The 14,234-nt window shown below is 41.4% G+C and overlaps 1 protein-coding gene across 1 annotated transcript in view; it reads right to left on the minus strand.

Annotated features, from left to right (window-relative positions):
• The window catches only part of ALDH7A1 (aldehyde dehydrogenase 7 family, member A1), a 60,853-nt gene that overhangs the window by 13,829 nt on the left and 32,790 nt on the right, over positions 1–14,234 (minus strand). Inside the window, exons 7-10 of the mRNA XM_011942126.1 lie at positions 13,677–13,754; positions 11,177–11,274; positions 4,110–4,151; positions 1,517–1,611 (exon numbers count right to left, since the gene is read on the minus strand). Coding sequence (XP_011797516.1) covers positions 1,517–1,611; positions 4,110–4,151; positions 11,177–11,274; positions 13,677–13,754 — 313 coding nt within the window. The remainder of the gene's footprint in view (positions 1–1,516; positions 1,612–4,109; positions 4,152–11,176; positions 11,275–13,676; positions 13,755–14,234) is intronic.

Below are 14,234 nucleotides of genomic sequence, written 5' to 3' on the forward strand. Positions count from 1 at the left end.
AACAAAAACCCAAAGCCAATTCCTTAATAATTCAACTGAATTATTCCTTTTTCATTACAAAAGGAAAATTCAACAATAATAAAAAAGGCTCAAGTCCAACAGAGCTTAAAAAGAATTTTTTTTAAATGGCAAATGCAGTCAAATTTTGTACCTAACTAAAATTTCCTCAGGGCCGGGCATGGTGGCTCCCACCTGTAATCTCAGCACTTTGGGAGGTCGAGGTGGGTGGATCACCTGAGGTCAGGAGTTCAAGACCAGCCTGGCCAACATGGTGAAACCTCATCTCTACTAAAAATACAAAAATTAGCCAGGCAGGGTGGCACATGCCTGTAGTCCCAGCTACTCAGGAGGCAGAGTCAGGAGAGTCACTTGAACCCAGGAGGTGGAGGTTGCAGTGAGCAAGATCACACCACTACACTCCAACCTGGGCAACAGAGCGAGACTCCAACTCAAAAAAATAAAAATAAAAATAAATTTAAAAAAGCAAAAAACTTGCTTATAGTATAGTCTTTTAGTACCATAAAGTCATGAAAATCAAAGTTGTAACACATACTAAACTGAAGTCCAGTTCAATCTAAGTATAGAGATTAAACTTCCTAAATCCCACACTGAAGCTAAACCACATCTCCTTATAGACACTTCATATTAATCTGTCCTCTCTCTATATATACGTATGCAGGCTATATATATGTATATAGAGAGATCACACATATACAGAACCATTTGCTTTTCAATGAATCATATCACTTCAAGTCAAATCTAATTCTAGACTTGAGGCTAAAAATTAAAATGTTTATTGATTGGTTGGTTGAGACAGAGTCTTGCCCTGTCGCCCAGGCTGGAGTATAGTGGTGCAAATCATGGCTCATTGCAGCCTCATTGAGCCCTTTCCTGGGCTCAGTCAATCCTCCTGCCTCAGCCTCCCAAGTAGCTGGGACTACAAGCATGAGCCATCATGCCTTGCTAAATTTTTTTAACTTCTTATAGAGACAGGGAATCACTATGTTGCCCAGACTGGTCTCGAACTACTGGGCTCAAGCAATCCTCCTGCCTCAGCCTCCCAAAGTGTTCGAATTGTATGTTTGAGATACTGTGCCCAGCCTAAAATGTTCAACATGGTTTACTACTTAAAATGTTTTTATAAAAGAGCAAGACTCTATTTTTAGCTATAGTTTAATAATTTTTTTATTTTTATCCTGTTTTATTCTCTAAGTGACATTGAACTTCGTCCATATTGTTCTAGGGGTAGGACTGAAAATAGGTCTCATCTCCTAGTCCAACTCCAATCAATTGGTAGTGGAACCGCTACTAGCTTGGGGTGGGAAAAAGGCAAAGTCCCTGATTGATTAACAACATCTGCCATAAGCACAGAAAGAGAACTGCACCACATATTTGCCAGCCACATCTAGAGAGCACATCGTTCTAGCAGTATTGCTGACACCTCCCTAACAGACCTCATTAAAAAGTAGTGTTTTAAAAGCAAGACAATCTCACGGGCCTACGCAGATATACTCACCAGTCGCCTCGCAGTGGTACACCTCTGGCCAGCAGTTCCCACAGCAGCGAAGAGAGCTGACGGAACAACTAAGCTGAGGTCTGCATCTTCAAAGGCTTAGGAAAGCACAAACACTTCCATCAGTGAACCAAAACAGGTAGACAAGGTATTTGTTAGCTAGTATAAAACAATGTTGTTTTCTGGTTTTGGTTTTGTTTTTTTTGTTTGTTTGGTTGGTTTTTTTTGAGACAAAGTTTTGCTCTTGTTGCCCAGGCTGGAGTCCAATGGCACAATCTTGGCTCACTGCAACCTTCGCCTCCCGGGTTCAAGAGATTCTGCCTCAGCCTCCCGAGTAGTTGGGATTACAAGGATGTACCACCACGCTTAGCTAATTTTTGTATTTTTAGTAGCAATGGAGTTTCACCATGTTGGTCAGGCCAGTTTCAAACTCCTCACCTCAAGTGATGCACCCACCTTGGCCTCCCAAAGTGCTGGGATTACAGGCATGAGCCACCGTGCCCGGCAAAAGTTTTCATAAAGCGCAGTAAAAGAACATCAAAACTATTGTTGTAAAGTAAGCATATTAATGTCACAAAGACATATATACACATGAGGGGGAAAGGCACACTCTTCTTCCAAGGAAGATTATGAGCTCTATGATCTTTGCCCAGATCATAGAAGGGTAAATTGAGGCTCTCGCCCCTCTGGTCTCTTCATCTTTTATTTCTCAGGGGTTTGTTTGTTCTTTTTTTTTTTTTTTTTTTGAGATGGGGTCTCACACTCTGTCACCCAGGCTGGAGTATAGTGGCACTACAGCCTTGACCTCCTGGGCTCAAGCAATCCTCCCACCTCAGCCTCTCAGTGGCTAGGACTATAGGTGTGCACCACCACCCCCACGTAATTTTTGTATTTTTTGTATAGATGGGGTTTCACCATGTTGCCCAGGCTGCTCTCAAATTCCTGGATCAAGTAATCTACCCACCTTGGCCTTCCAAAGTGCTAGGATTACAGATGTGAGTCACCACGCCCAGCCTATTTTAACTTTTCAAGCCTCAGTTTCCTCATCTGTAAAATGGGGCAATAATGCCTGGGGTAATAATGGATGGTAGTAAGTAGATAAGGAAGAGCTGTACTCTGAGGTCTGGCTACCAGGATACAAATACTAGCATTTGTCATTTGCTATCCTGTCACTTCAGGTATACAATCATTGTAAGTCTCAGAATATAACCTTCAAATTAGATTAATAGCAATATTTACTTCATAGGATTGTTGTAGGGATTAAATGAAATAATGCATATAAAATACCTGAACACAGTACCTGGCAGACACTAGTGCTCACTAAATGTGAACTATATATTTTTTTTTTTTTTTTTTTTTTTTTTGAGACGGAGTCTCGGTCTGTTGCCCGAGCTGGAGTGCAGTGGCCAGATCTCAGCTCATTGCAAGCTCCACCTCCCGGGTTCACGCCATTCTCCTGCCTCAGCCTCCCGTGTAGCTGGGACTACAGGCGCCCGCCACCTCGCCCAGCTAGTTTTTTGAGTTTTTTAGTAGAGACGGGGTTTCACCATCTTAGCCAGGATGGTCTCGATCTCCTGACCTCGTGATCCGCCCGTCTCGGCCTCCCAAAGTGCTGGGATTACAGGCTTGAGCCACCGCGCCCGGCCGAAATGTGAACTAGATTTTTTACTGAAGTCTCTCTTTAAAAGTTCATCTAGAGGTCAGGTGCGATGGCTCACGCCTGTAATCCCAGCACTTTGGGAGGCCAAGACAGGTGGATCACCTGAGGTCAGGAGTTCAAGACCATCCCGGCCAACCCAACATGGTGAAACCCCATCTCTACTAAAAATACAAAAATTAGCTGGGCATGGTGGCATGCACCTGTAATTCCAGCTACTCGGAAGGCTGAGGCAGGAGAACAGCTTGAACCTGGGAGGTGGAGGTTGCAGATTGCACCACTGCACTCCAGCCTGGGTGACAGAGTGAGACTCCATCTCGAAAACAACAAAAAAAGTTCATCCAGAACAAACACTTCACCATATACTTCTTATATCTTACACATACTCCTTATATGTGTCAACCACAAATATCTAAGCATTTTTGTGACAAACTCAAACAGTTAAAAAAGAGTATTAAGTAATGTCTAAGCCTACAGGTAAGTGATTTTTTTGTAATGCCTTAAGGACATGTTCTTTACCAATATAAAAGCACTCAATATTCCACTAAAGACAAAATAATGTTTTTGAAATCTAAAGAAATGATCAAGGTACATAAGAGTTACTTAAGTTATTCTAGAGAAATGTGGCCAGTTTTCAGGAAACAGAAGAAGAAAAATCAATAACTAATGCCACACTACAATGGCAATGGAAGTCTCACTCACAGGTTCTAGACTATCCCAGGTAACATGTTCTAAACATGAATACCTCTCCTTTTTAGTTACCTCTGCCTTCAAACCAAGCTTGTGTCCTGTCTCCCAAGTAAAATTCCTAAACACAGGGACTAGGTCTCAGGCGTATGCAACATGGAAGAAATGAGATCCGAAACAAGTTTCATATATTCAGGATGGCGATTGTGGAAACTGAACAGAAAACAAACAAAAACAAAGGGGCAGCCTTACCAATAATGGCATTGTTTCCTCCAAGTTCCAACAAACTTCTCCCTTTAAAAAAAATTATATATAAAAATCAATGCCTAGTTCCATATTTACTGCATACTGCTATATAGCCTAATACCAATTATTAAATTATATAGCCTGTCCAATTATTTTTTACATAGCCTATCCCAATCATATAGCCTATCTCGATTACACCCTATCCCAATTATTTTTCAACTTAAGATTTTCTAATTTATAAAGTAGCATTACTATTGTATCAATATCAAATGTACTGATTTTAGTAACTACTGTGGTTATACAAGAGAATGTCAACATTCTTAGGAAATACACCAAAATATTTAGTAATAAAGGGGACATATCTTTGACTTAATCCGAACAGTTCAACAATAATATGCACCCACAGAGAGTGTGCTTTGTGTGTGTGTGTGTGTACCCGCGCGTGCACTCATAGATGTTGCTGGAGAGAGAAAATGATAAATCAAGTGGGGCAAAATGTAAGCAATTGGTGACTCTGATTAAAGGGTTTACAGGAATTCCTTATGTTGGTCGTATAATTTTAGGTTTGAAATTATACATGAAAGTCTACAGCCAAACCAAACCACCCTGAACGTGCCCAGTCTTGTCTGAAATTATTCAAGAAAAATAAAATAAAATGGGACAGCCACTGTAGAAAACAGTACGGCAACTGCCCCAAAAAATTAAACAACAGAGCCTGGGCAACATGGCAAGACCTTGTCTCTACAAAAATTAAAACAAATTAGCTGGGCATGGTAGTGCCTGCCTGTAGTCCCAGCTACTTGTGAAGCCCAGGAATTTGAGACAACAGTGAGCCGTGATCGCACCACTGCACTCCAGCCTGGGCCAACAGAATGAGACTGTCTCAACTAAGTAAGTAAACGAATGAATGAATTAATTAATTAATTAATTACCATATGATCGAGTAATTCCCCTTCTGAGTATATAACCAAAGGTAGTAAAAGCAGGGACTCTGTAGATATTTGTACACCAATATTCATAGTAGCATAATTCACAATAGCCAAAATGTGGCAGCAACCCAAATGTGCATCATCTGATGAATTAGTAAAGTAAACGTAGTATATAAATACAATGAAATATGCAGCCTTTTTAAATTTTTATTTTATTAATTATTTTTTTTTTTTTTTGAGACAGGGTCTGATTCTGTTGCCCAGGCTGGGCTATACTGGCATGATCATGGCTTACTGCAGCCTCAACTTCCTGGGCTCAAGCAATTCCCCCACCTCAGCCTCCTAAGTAGCTGGGACAACAGGCATGCACCACCATGCCCAGCTCAATTTTTGTACTTTTTTTTAGCAGAGACAGGATCTTGGCATGTTGCCCAGGCTGGTCTCGAACTCCTGGGCTCAAGAGATCCTCCCAGCTTGGCCTCCCAAAGTGCTAGGGTTACAGGCATGAGCCACCACACCTAGCTTATCATAGAGCCTTAAAAAGGAAATCCTACTACATGCTAGAAGATGGTTGTACGTTGGGCTGGGCGCAGTGGCTGTAATCCCAGCACTTTGGGATTTTAGTCTCTACTAAAAATACAAAAATTAGCTGGGCGTGGTGGCGGATGCCTGTAATCCCAGCTACTCGGGAGGCTGAGGCAGAAGAGTTGCTCAAACCCAGGAGGCGGAGGTTGCAGTGAGCTGAGATCACACCACTGCATTCCAGCCTGGCAACAGAGTGAGACTCCATGGTTGTACCTTGTAGACATTATGTTAAGTGAAATAAGGTAGTCACCAAAGGACAAATACTTACAACCCCACTCAAATGAAAGTAGTCCGTATCAATGAAACAGAAAGAAGTGGAAGGGTGGCTACCAAGGGCTGGGTGTAGGGGGAAGGAGGGATTAGTGTTTATAGGCTATGGAGTTTCAGTTTTACAAGATGAAAAAGTTCTAAAGATAGGCTATATGATCATGTGAATGTACTTGACACTACTGGACTGTGTACCATCTTAACCATTTTTAAGTAAATTTTATGTTGTGTGGACTTTCCCCCCACAATCAAAAAGAAAGAAAGAAACCTATGGCCCATAAGGCCACCACAAAAATCTCTCCTTACAATTTGATAGTGTCCTCCAATCTTTTCTCTGTGAATTTATATTTAGTTGAGATTATTTCATTTTACTTTATTTTCTGACGTCTTACACCTTTCCCCTAAGTTATTAAGACTCATGAAAAGAAAAATCACTCCACAGCATTCCATCATGAAGACATGCCAAATTTTATTTGGCTGTTTCTCCAGTGTTTAATATATTTTTGATTATCTACTTAGGTTAGGACTCTTGATAGACACTGCCAACCTATATTCTAGAAAAGTTATATAGCAGGCCATGAGTGCCATTCTTTTCTTTCAGTCGAAGTCTTGCTCTGTGGCCCAGGTTGGAGTACAGTGGTGTGATCTCAGTTCACGGCAAACCTCCACCTCCTGAGTTCAAGTGATTCTCCTGTCTCAGCTTCCCAAGTAGCTGGGACAAGCATGCGCCATCACGCCCAGCTCATTTTTGTATTTTTATTAGAGACAGGGTTTTGCCATGTTGGCCAGGCTGGTCTTGAACTCCTGACCTCAGGTGATCCGCCCGCCTCGGCCTCCCAAAGTGCTGGGATTACAGGCTTGAGCCACCGCAACCAGCTCACCATTTTTTTTTCTTTCTTTTTTTAAGAGTCACCCAGGCTGGAATTCAGTGGTGCTATCATAGCTCACTGCAGCCTCAATTTCTGGGTTCAAGCAAACCTCCATCCTCAGCCTCCCAAGTAGCTCAGACAACAAGCACGTGTCACAACACCCGGCTTGTTTTCTTTTGTTTGGTTTTAAGAGATGGGTTTTCACAATGTTGCCCAGGCTCTGGTCTCAAACTCCTGGCTTCCAGCGATCCATCCACCTTGGCCTCCCAAAGTGCTGGGATTACAGATACGAGCCACTACACCTGGCCTATAAATGCCATTCTTACCTTACTCCTCCCAGCATAAAGATCTGCGAGATTTGTTTGCCTCAATTTTAGACATACGTTTATTTATTTATTTTTGAGACAGACTCTCACTCTGTTGCCCAGGCTGGAGTGCAGTAGTGCAACCTCAGCTCACTGCAACCTCTGCCTCTGGGTTCAAGCAATTCTCTTGCCTCAGCCTCCCGAGTAGCTGGGCATGCCGCCACACCCAGCTAATTTTTTTGTATTTTAGTAGGGATGGGAATTTCACAGTCTAGCCCAGGTTGGTCTTGAACTCTTGCCCGGCCTTAGACATACATTTATTAATGATCTCTTGATCATAAATTTCCTTAAGTGCACTTTAAAATCAGCTTCCACATGAATAACTTTTATTCATTTGTGATATCAGGAGCATATGTGACAACAGGAGAGTATCTTCTCATTTTCATTGCTCTGAAACAGGTAAGCATCAAGTGAATATTAATTATGAAGACGTGGCTGTTATTACCAAAAGCCACCAAATGCTACACCATCTCTAGTCTCTGCTGCAATCATTGAATTAATGACAGCTTGCTGGCTATAGCATAGCACTATGCTAGGTGTTAAGAAGAGAAGGAAGGAAACAGAAGCTTTTACACCTGCCATTAGCTTCTCCTGCCTGGCTGCAAGTGATGTTTGGCAGAAGAGGAGGGATCTATACTTTCTGCATCCTTCCAGTTCTCTATCAGGCACTCTCTGACTATACTCCTAACCACCAACTCCTCTAAGAAAAGCACCTGTAACTTAAGAGAGGCAGACACATTTTTAAAAGTATAATTCTACTATTTCTACTACTACTACTACTATTACTACTACTTAGCCAAGAACAACAAACTACTGCCTTGAGTAAGGAAAAGGGGAGAAAGCTGAGAAGATGAAATCTGCTAGTGGAACTAATGATGTTGAGAATCTTTTCATGTGCTAATTGGCCATTTAAGATGTCTATTCTAGGCCTGGTGCGGTGGCTCATTGCTTGTAATCCCAGCACTTTGGGAGGCCGAGGTGGGCGGATCACGAGGTCAGGAGTTCGAGACCAGCCTGGCCAATATGGAGAAACCCTGTCTCTACTAAAAATACAAAAATTAGGTGTGGTGGCACATGCCTGTAGTCCCAGCTACTTGGGAGGCTGAGGCAGAAGAACCGCTTGAACCCAGGAGGCGGAGGTTGCAGTGAGCCGGGATCTCCCCCACTGCACTCCAGCTTGGGTAACAGAGCATGAGAGTCCATCTCAAGAAAAAATAAAAAAAGATGTCTATTCAAATCCAATGCCCATTTTTAATTGGGTTGTCTTTCATATTCTTAAATTTTAAGAGTTCTTTAGATATTCCACATACAAGTTCCTTATCAAATGACTTCCAAACATTTTCTGCCATTCTGTAGGTAGTTCTTTTCACTTTTTCCTGATGTCCTTTGAATCACAAAATGCTTTAATTTTGATAAAAACTAATTTGTCTTTTAATTGTTGTTGCTTGTGCTTTAGTTGTCATTTCTAAGAAACTATCGCCTAATCCAAGGTCATGAAAACTTATTCCTATGTTTTTTTTTTTTTTTTTTTTGAGATGGAGTCTTGCTTTGTCGCCCAGGCTGGAGTGCAGCGGCCAGATCTCAGGTCACTGCAAGCTCCGCCTCCCGGGTTTATGCCATTCTCCTGCCTCAGCCTCCCGAGTAGCTGGGACTACAGGCGCCCGCCACTTCGCCCGGCTAGTTTTTTGTATTTTTTTAGTAGAGACGGGGTTTCACCGTGTTAGCCAGGATGGTCTCGATCTCCTGACCTCGTGATCCGCCCGTCTCGGCCTCCCAAAGTGCTGGGATTACAGGCTTGAGCCACCGCGCCCGGCCACCTATGTTTTCTTTTAAGAGTTTTGAAGGTCTTTGATACATTTTGAGTTTGTCTTTGCAAAGGAGATGTAGTAGGGGTCTGACTTCACACTCATGTGTATAGACAGCTGGTTGTGTCAGTACCATTTGTTAAAAAGATCATCCTTTCCCCATTGAAATGTCTTGTCACCCTTGACACAACTGACCATAAATGCAAGAGTTTATTTCTGGACTTCCAATTCTATTCCATTGATTTTTATGTCTATCCGTATGCTGGTGCCACATAGTCTTGATTATCATAGTTTTGCCATAAATCTTTCGACTAAGAAGTGACAGTCCTTCAATTTTCTTCTTTTTAAGATTGCTTTGGCTTTTTAGAGTCCTTAGCATTGTCATATTAATTTTAGGAATAACTTGTCAATTGTTATAAGACAGAAAACTGGGATTTTTACAGGAATTGCATTGAATCTGTAGATCATGTGGACCACACTGATACCCTGACAACATTAAATCTTCCAAAAACTGAAAAGGGGATATCTACTCATTTATTTATGTCATCTTTAATTTATTTTGATGATGATTTTAGTGCTCCGTGCAACAGACTTACACTTCTTCTGTTAAATGTATTCCTAAGTATTTTATTCTTTCTGATGCTACTACTAATTGAATTGTTTTCTGGATTTCATTTTTGGATTGTTCATTGTTAATGCATAAAAATATAATTGATTTTTGTATCTCAATCTTGAGTCCTGCAACCTTGCTGACCTTTTTTATTAGCTGTTTTTTTAATAAATTGCTTTGCCTAATAAAAAGCAATGCCTACATAGTTAAACAGTCGACAGATTAGTCAAATTTTGTCTTATGCCGGGGTAAAAGTCTAAAATTCAGCCTAACAGCCAAAAATCGATAGCCAGTATTATCCTCGAAAACCTTGGAAATCATTCATAAAGCACAGTACAGTATACAAAGCTATGTCTACACAACTCTTTTCAATCAAGTATCCATGATCCATAACCATGATCCATATGCACATGGATACATATCCATGATCCATATATATGATTCATATACATGGAAGAGCAGATTTAAGCCTTCTATTCCACACTCACTGTAAGTTCTGTACTCAGTGCTCCTGTTTAAATGATGACATTTTTCTCACCACTATACTAATGAGAAATGACATTTTTCTTATTTAATTTGCCAAACAGGACTAGTACAATTTGATAAGTGTAAAAAGTAAGTAGAGGTTCCTCTTCAAAGATTTTCCTCCCCATCTAATTAAAAATAAATAACTTCTCTTAAAAGCAAAATTTATTCAAAGACCTGTGCTCCTAAATATTTGCTCTGGCATGCTTATACTGGTCCAAGTACACATGAGGTTATAGCCTGTTCCTCTTCCTTATTTAAAAGTGTTTTTACTTTTCTCAGCATTCCTCAAGTTACTTTCTCCTTCCTTTGTTCTCCTCTACCTCTGCCTCTTTTAAAAAGTTCTAAGTTGCTAGCCAGTTGGGACCAGTACAAAATGTGAGGTTCCATTCCAGCCAATGAACCGGACACAGCAGTAGCGTGGACACGTCAGGTTATAAATGACCCTGTCTCCTTTGTCCAGTGTACTCTCGTGCCAAAACTACTGGCGAGTGTACCCTTTCTACAGGAAGTAAAAGTGGCCTTACTAAATAAATTTATGTTCAAGTACTATTTCTTTACAGTACGAAAAAACAAACATTTCAAACATAAATATTCTACGTGATTCAATTATACCCATTTAGAGAGAAAATGACTTCCTTTCATAAATTTTTTTTTTTTTTAGATGGAGTCTCGCTCTGTCACCCAGGCTGGAGTGCAGTGACGTGATCTTGGCTCACTACAAGCTACGCCTCCCAGGTTCAAGTCATTCTCCTGCCTCAGCCTCTCGAGTAGCTGGGACTACGGGCGCCCGCCACCACGCCCGGCTAATTTTTTGTATTTTTAGTAGAGATGGGGTTTCACTGTGTTAGCCAGGATGGTCTCGATCTCCTGACCTTGTGATCCGCCTGCCTCAGCCTCCCAAAGTGCTCATATTTTCATAAATTTTGGTATTTAAATTTAAGACTTCCCTAATATTCAACTGCTAATAACTGTACCCTTTTCTTTTACTTAGACATTCAAATAAACATGACCACTGCCTCCATGGAAAAGATTGAGGGGAAAACAGAAACTCAACTTTTAGATTTCACCTCCATATCTGAGAGAATTAAAATCCTCATTAGAAAGCCAACACTTACCAAACCTCTCCTGCACCATCAGGGCCACCTGTTTTCCCACCTGAGTGCTCCCAGTGAAGGACAGCAGGTTCACTCGTTCATCTTTGGCCATTGCTGTGCTGCAAGGGAACAGACATGGTCAGTCACCTAAGCAGAGAAACCCAGCAATGACAACTTCTAATGGTACCTAGCACTGAAGTGCCCTTGGAAAAGCGGGCCCTCGAAGCTACAAGAAAGAAAGTCTGTCCCAGGGGAGCAAGGGAACGTCTTTATGAGAAGGAAAAAAGTTTTTCACAAGTAGAACCATATGGCAGAAGAGGCTAACCTGCTGTGAACATTTGAATAGAAATCATCTAGAGGAAGTTGTTAGAGAAGAAAGTCTTTCCTATACTGAGTGAGTGAGTGGACAATATGATCTTAGCATTTCCTTGCTGAGCATTCCAGTTTTACAGACTTTTAACTGCTGTGTAATTCCTTTAAAGATTAAAACTTGGGCAGGACCAGCCTAGGCAACATGATGAAACCCCGTCTCTACACAAAATACTAAAATGAGCCAGGTGTGCAGGCATGCGCCTGTAGTCCCAGCTACTAGGGAGGCTGAGGTGGGAGGATCACTTGAACCTGGGAGGCGGAGGTTGCAGTGAGCTGAGATCGAGCCACTGCACTCCAGCCTAGGTGACACAGTGAGACCCTGTCTCAAAAAAATAAAAATGAAAGAAATAAAACTTAAAAGCCTGTAGGGAAATATCCTAAAGCAGGGGTCCCCAAGCCCCAGGATGCCGACCAGTACCAGTCTGTGGCCTATTAGGAACCAGGCTGCACAGCAGGAGGTAGGCAGCAGGCGACCCAGTGAGCATTACTGCCTGAGCGCCACCTCCTGTCAGATCAGCGGCAGCATTAGATTTCATAGGAGTGTGAGCCTTGTTGTGAACTGTGCATGCAAGGGATCTAGATTGCATGCTCCTTATGAGAATCTAACTAATGCCTTATGATCTGAGGTGGAACAATTTCATCCTAAAACCATCCCCCTGCCGTGGTCCACGGAAAAATTGTCTTCCACTAAACCAGCCCCAGTCCCTGGTGCCAGAAAGGTTGGGGACCGCTATCCTAAAGTATTCCTCATGGAAGTTGACTTACAAAGGCTATGCTAGGATTTCCAGTTGCTTCTAAGGAATGCAAATCAGACACTACTGATTTGAACCTCTCTGTTCCTAGTTCAGTGCTACAAAAGGTCCAGTGTTAGCCAAGCGGGGCAGCCACAGCATCAGTCTAACGTAGGGCTGTACGGCTTGGCTCAGTTACCTAGGTCAGTCTTCCGAGGTTCAACCTAGCAAGCATGAGCACTAATACTCAAAGTGGCTGCTGTTTAACACGCTCCTGTATATACTACCATAATCATCTGAGCTATTGCAAGGCCAATACAAGCACTAGATACCCAGACTGCAAGAATACAGTCAAAGGCCGACTCATGTTTTAAACGACACTTAGATAATATGTCACTCTGCATTGTACATGTGGGAGTTGTATTTTGTAAAATTTTCTCATTAATATGAAAAATAGAGTAACTTATTGCACCTTTTTGAGATTGCCCAGTAAGTACAACAGTATGTTAAAAGTGTGGGAAGGCGAGGAAACTAACACTTTAGCCACATCAGTATGGGTTGTAAGACTTGACTCCTGGAAAACTCACCTAATCAAAGTCTAAGCTGATAAGAACTTCAGCTTTTATCTCAGTTCAGCACAATTATAGTCCATGTCATCTTAGTATCATGCCAAGTAAAAGCAGCAAGACACAAAAGGCCACATATTATATGACTACATTTATACAAAATGTCTCAAATAGGCAAATCCATAGAGACAGAAAATTCTTTAGTGGCTGTCAGGGCATGAGAGCAGGGGGAATGGGAAGAGACTGCCAATGGGTATGGGATTACTTTCTGGGCTGATAAAAATGTTCTGGAAAAAGATAGTGGTGATAATTGCAATACCCTGAATATTTTAAAAACCCCTATATTGTACACTTTAAAAGAGAGGATTTTATGGTACACTAATTGTGAATTATATGGAAATTTAAAAAGAAAAAAACAATTTTACTAAAAAGAGGCTGTGTTCCCAAGGTTCCCTTTTTCGGTCAGCTGAGAAACTCAGACAATAGGCTAGGTTCTTGGCAGGCAGTGAGACCCCAGACTACAATTTCATAACTTTCTTTGTAAGTAAACACCTTGACACACCAAGTGTCAGGAAGTCACAGGCTGCCCCCCAGTACTGCAGTTTGTTATTTCAGGATATAAACACCTTAGAAATAGTACCTCTGGGCAATTAAAAAGACAATTCTTATTCATCCTCCAATAGAGGTTAGGCGTTAATACAATCAGAACCCAACAAACTCCATAATAATAATGATTTCAAAAACCATTCTCAACTCCTTAGTTAAAAGTGAGTTCATTACTCTAGTAACGATGATTCTAGTTGGTGACCCTGGGGTCCTTCAACAGAGGATGCTCTCAGCGTAATAACCTACCCAATATCTGCTCCACCACAAGTCAAGGAACAAATCGCACCAGGCAGCTTGTTGTCCTCCAGAACCTTGGCTATTATCCTAGAAAGGAAAAAGCAATTATTGAGGCAATAATTTAATTTCTGAAGTCATTTTTTTAAAAACAAGGAATAAATTCCAACCACTTGACTCTCCTTTTTTCAACTTTCTCTCCCATCCCTCAAATATACTACTCTCTTGCTTTTTCAGCCCACTTTTCAATTTCTAAGTCACTGTTCCTAAATGGCCTTCTAACATTAAGAACACTCTTATACCAGACTCTGCCCTCAAACATTCAGACCTGGATTTCTCCTCACATATTGAAAATGCCGTTTTCAAAAAACTATTTGCAGAATTTTTTTTTTTTTTTTTTTTTCCTAAAAGAATCTTGACGCCAGGTGTGGTGGCTCATGCCTGTAATCCCAGCACTTTGGGAGGCCGAGGCTGGTGGATCACTTGAGGTCAGGAGTTCAAGACCATCCCGGCCAACCCAACATGGTGAAACCCCATCTCTACTAAAAATACAAAAATTAGCTGGGCATG

Source organism: Colobus angolensis, unplaced genomic scaffold (genome assembly GCF_000951035.1).
Source record: "Colobus angolensis palliatus isolate OR3802 unplaced genomic scaffold, Cang.pa_1.0 Scaffold206, whole genome shotgun sequence".
In the NCBI taxonomy this organism is placed as follows: Eukaryota; Metazoa; Chordata; class Mammalia; order Primates; family Cercopithecidae; genus Colobus; species Colobus angolensis.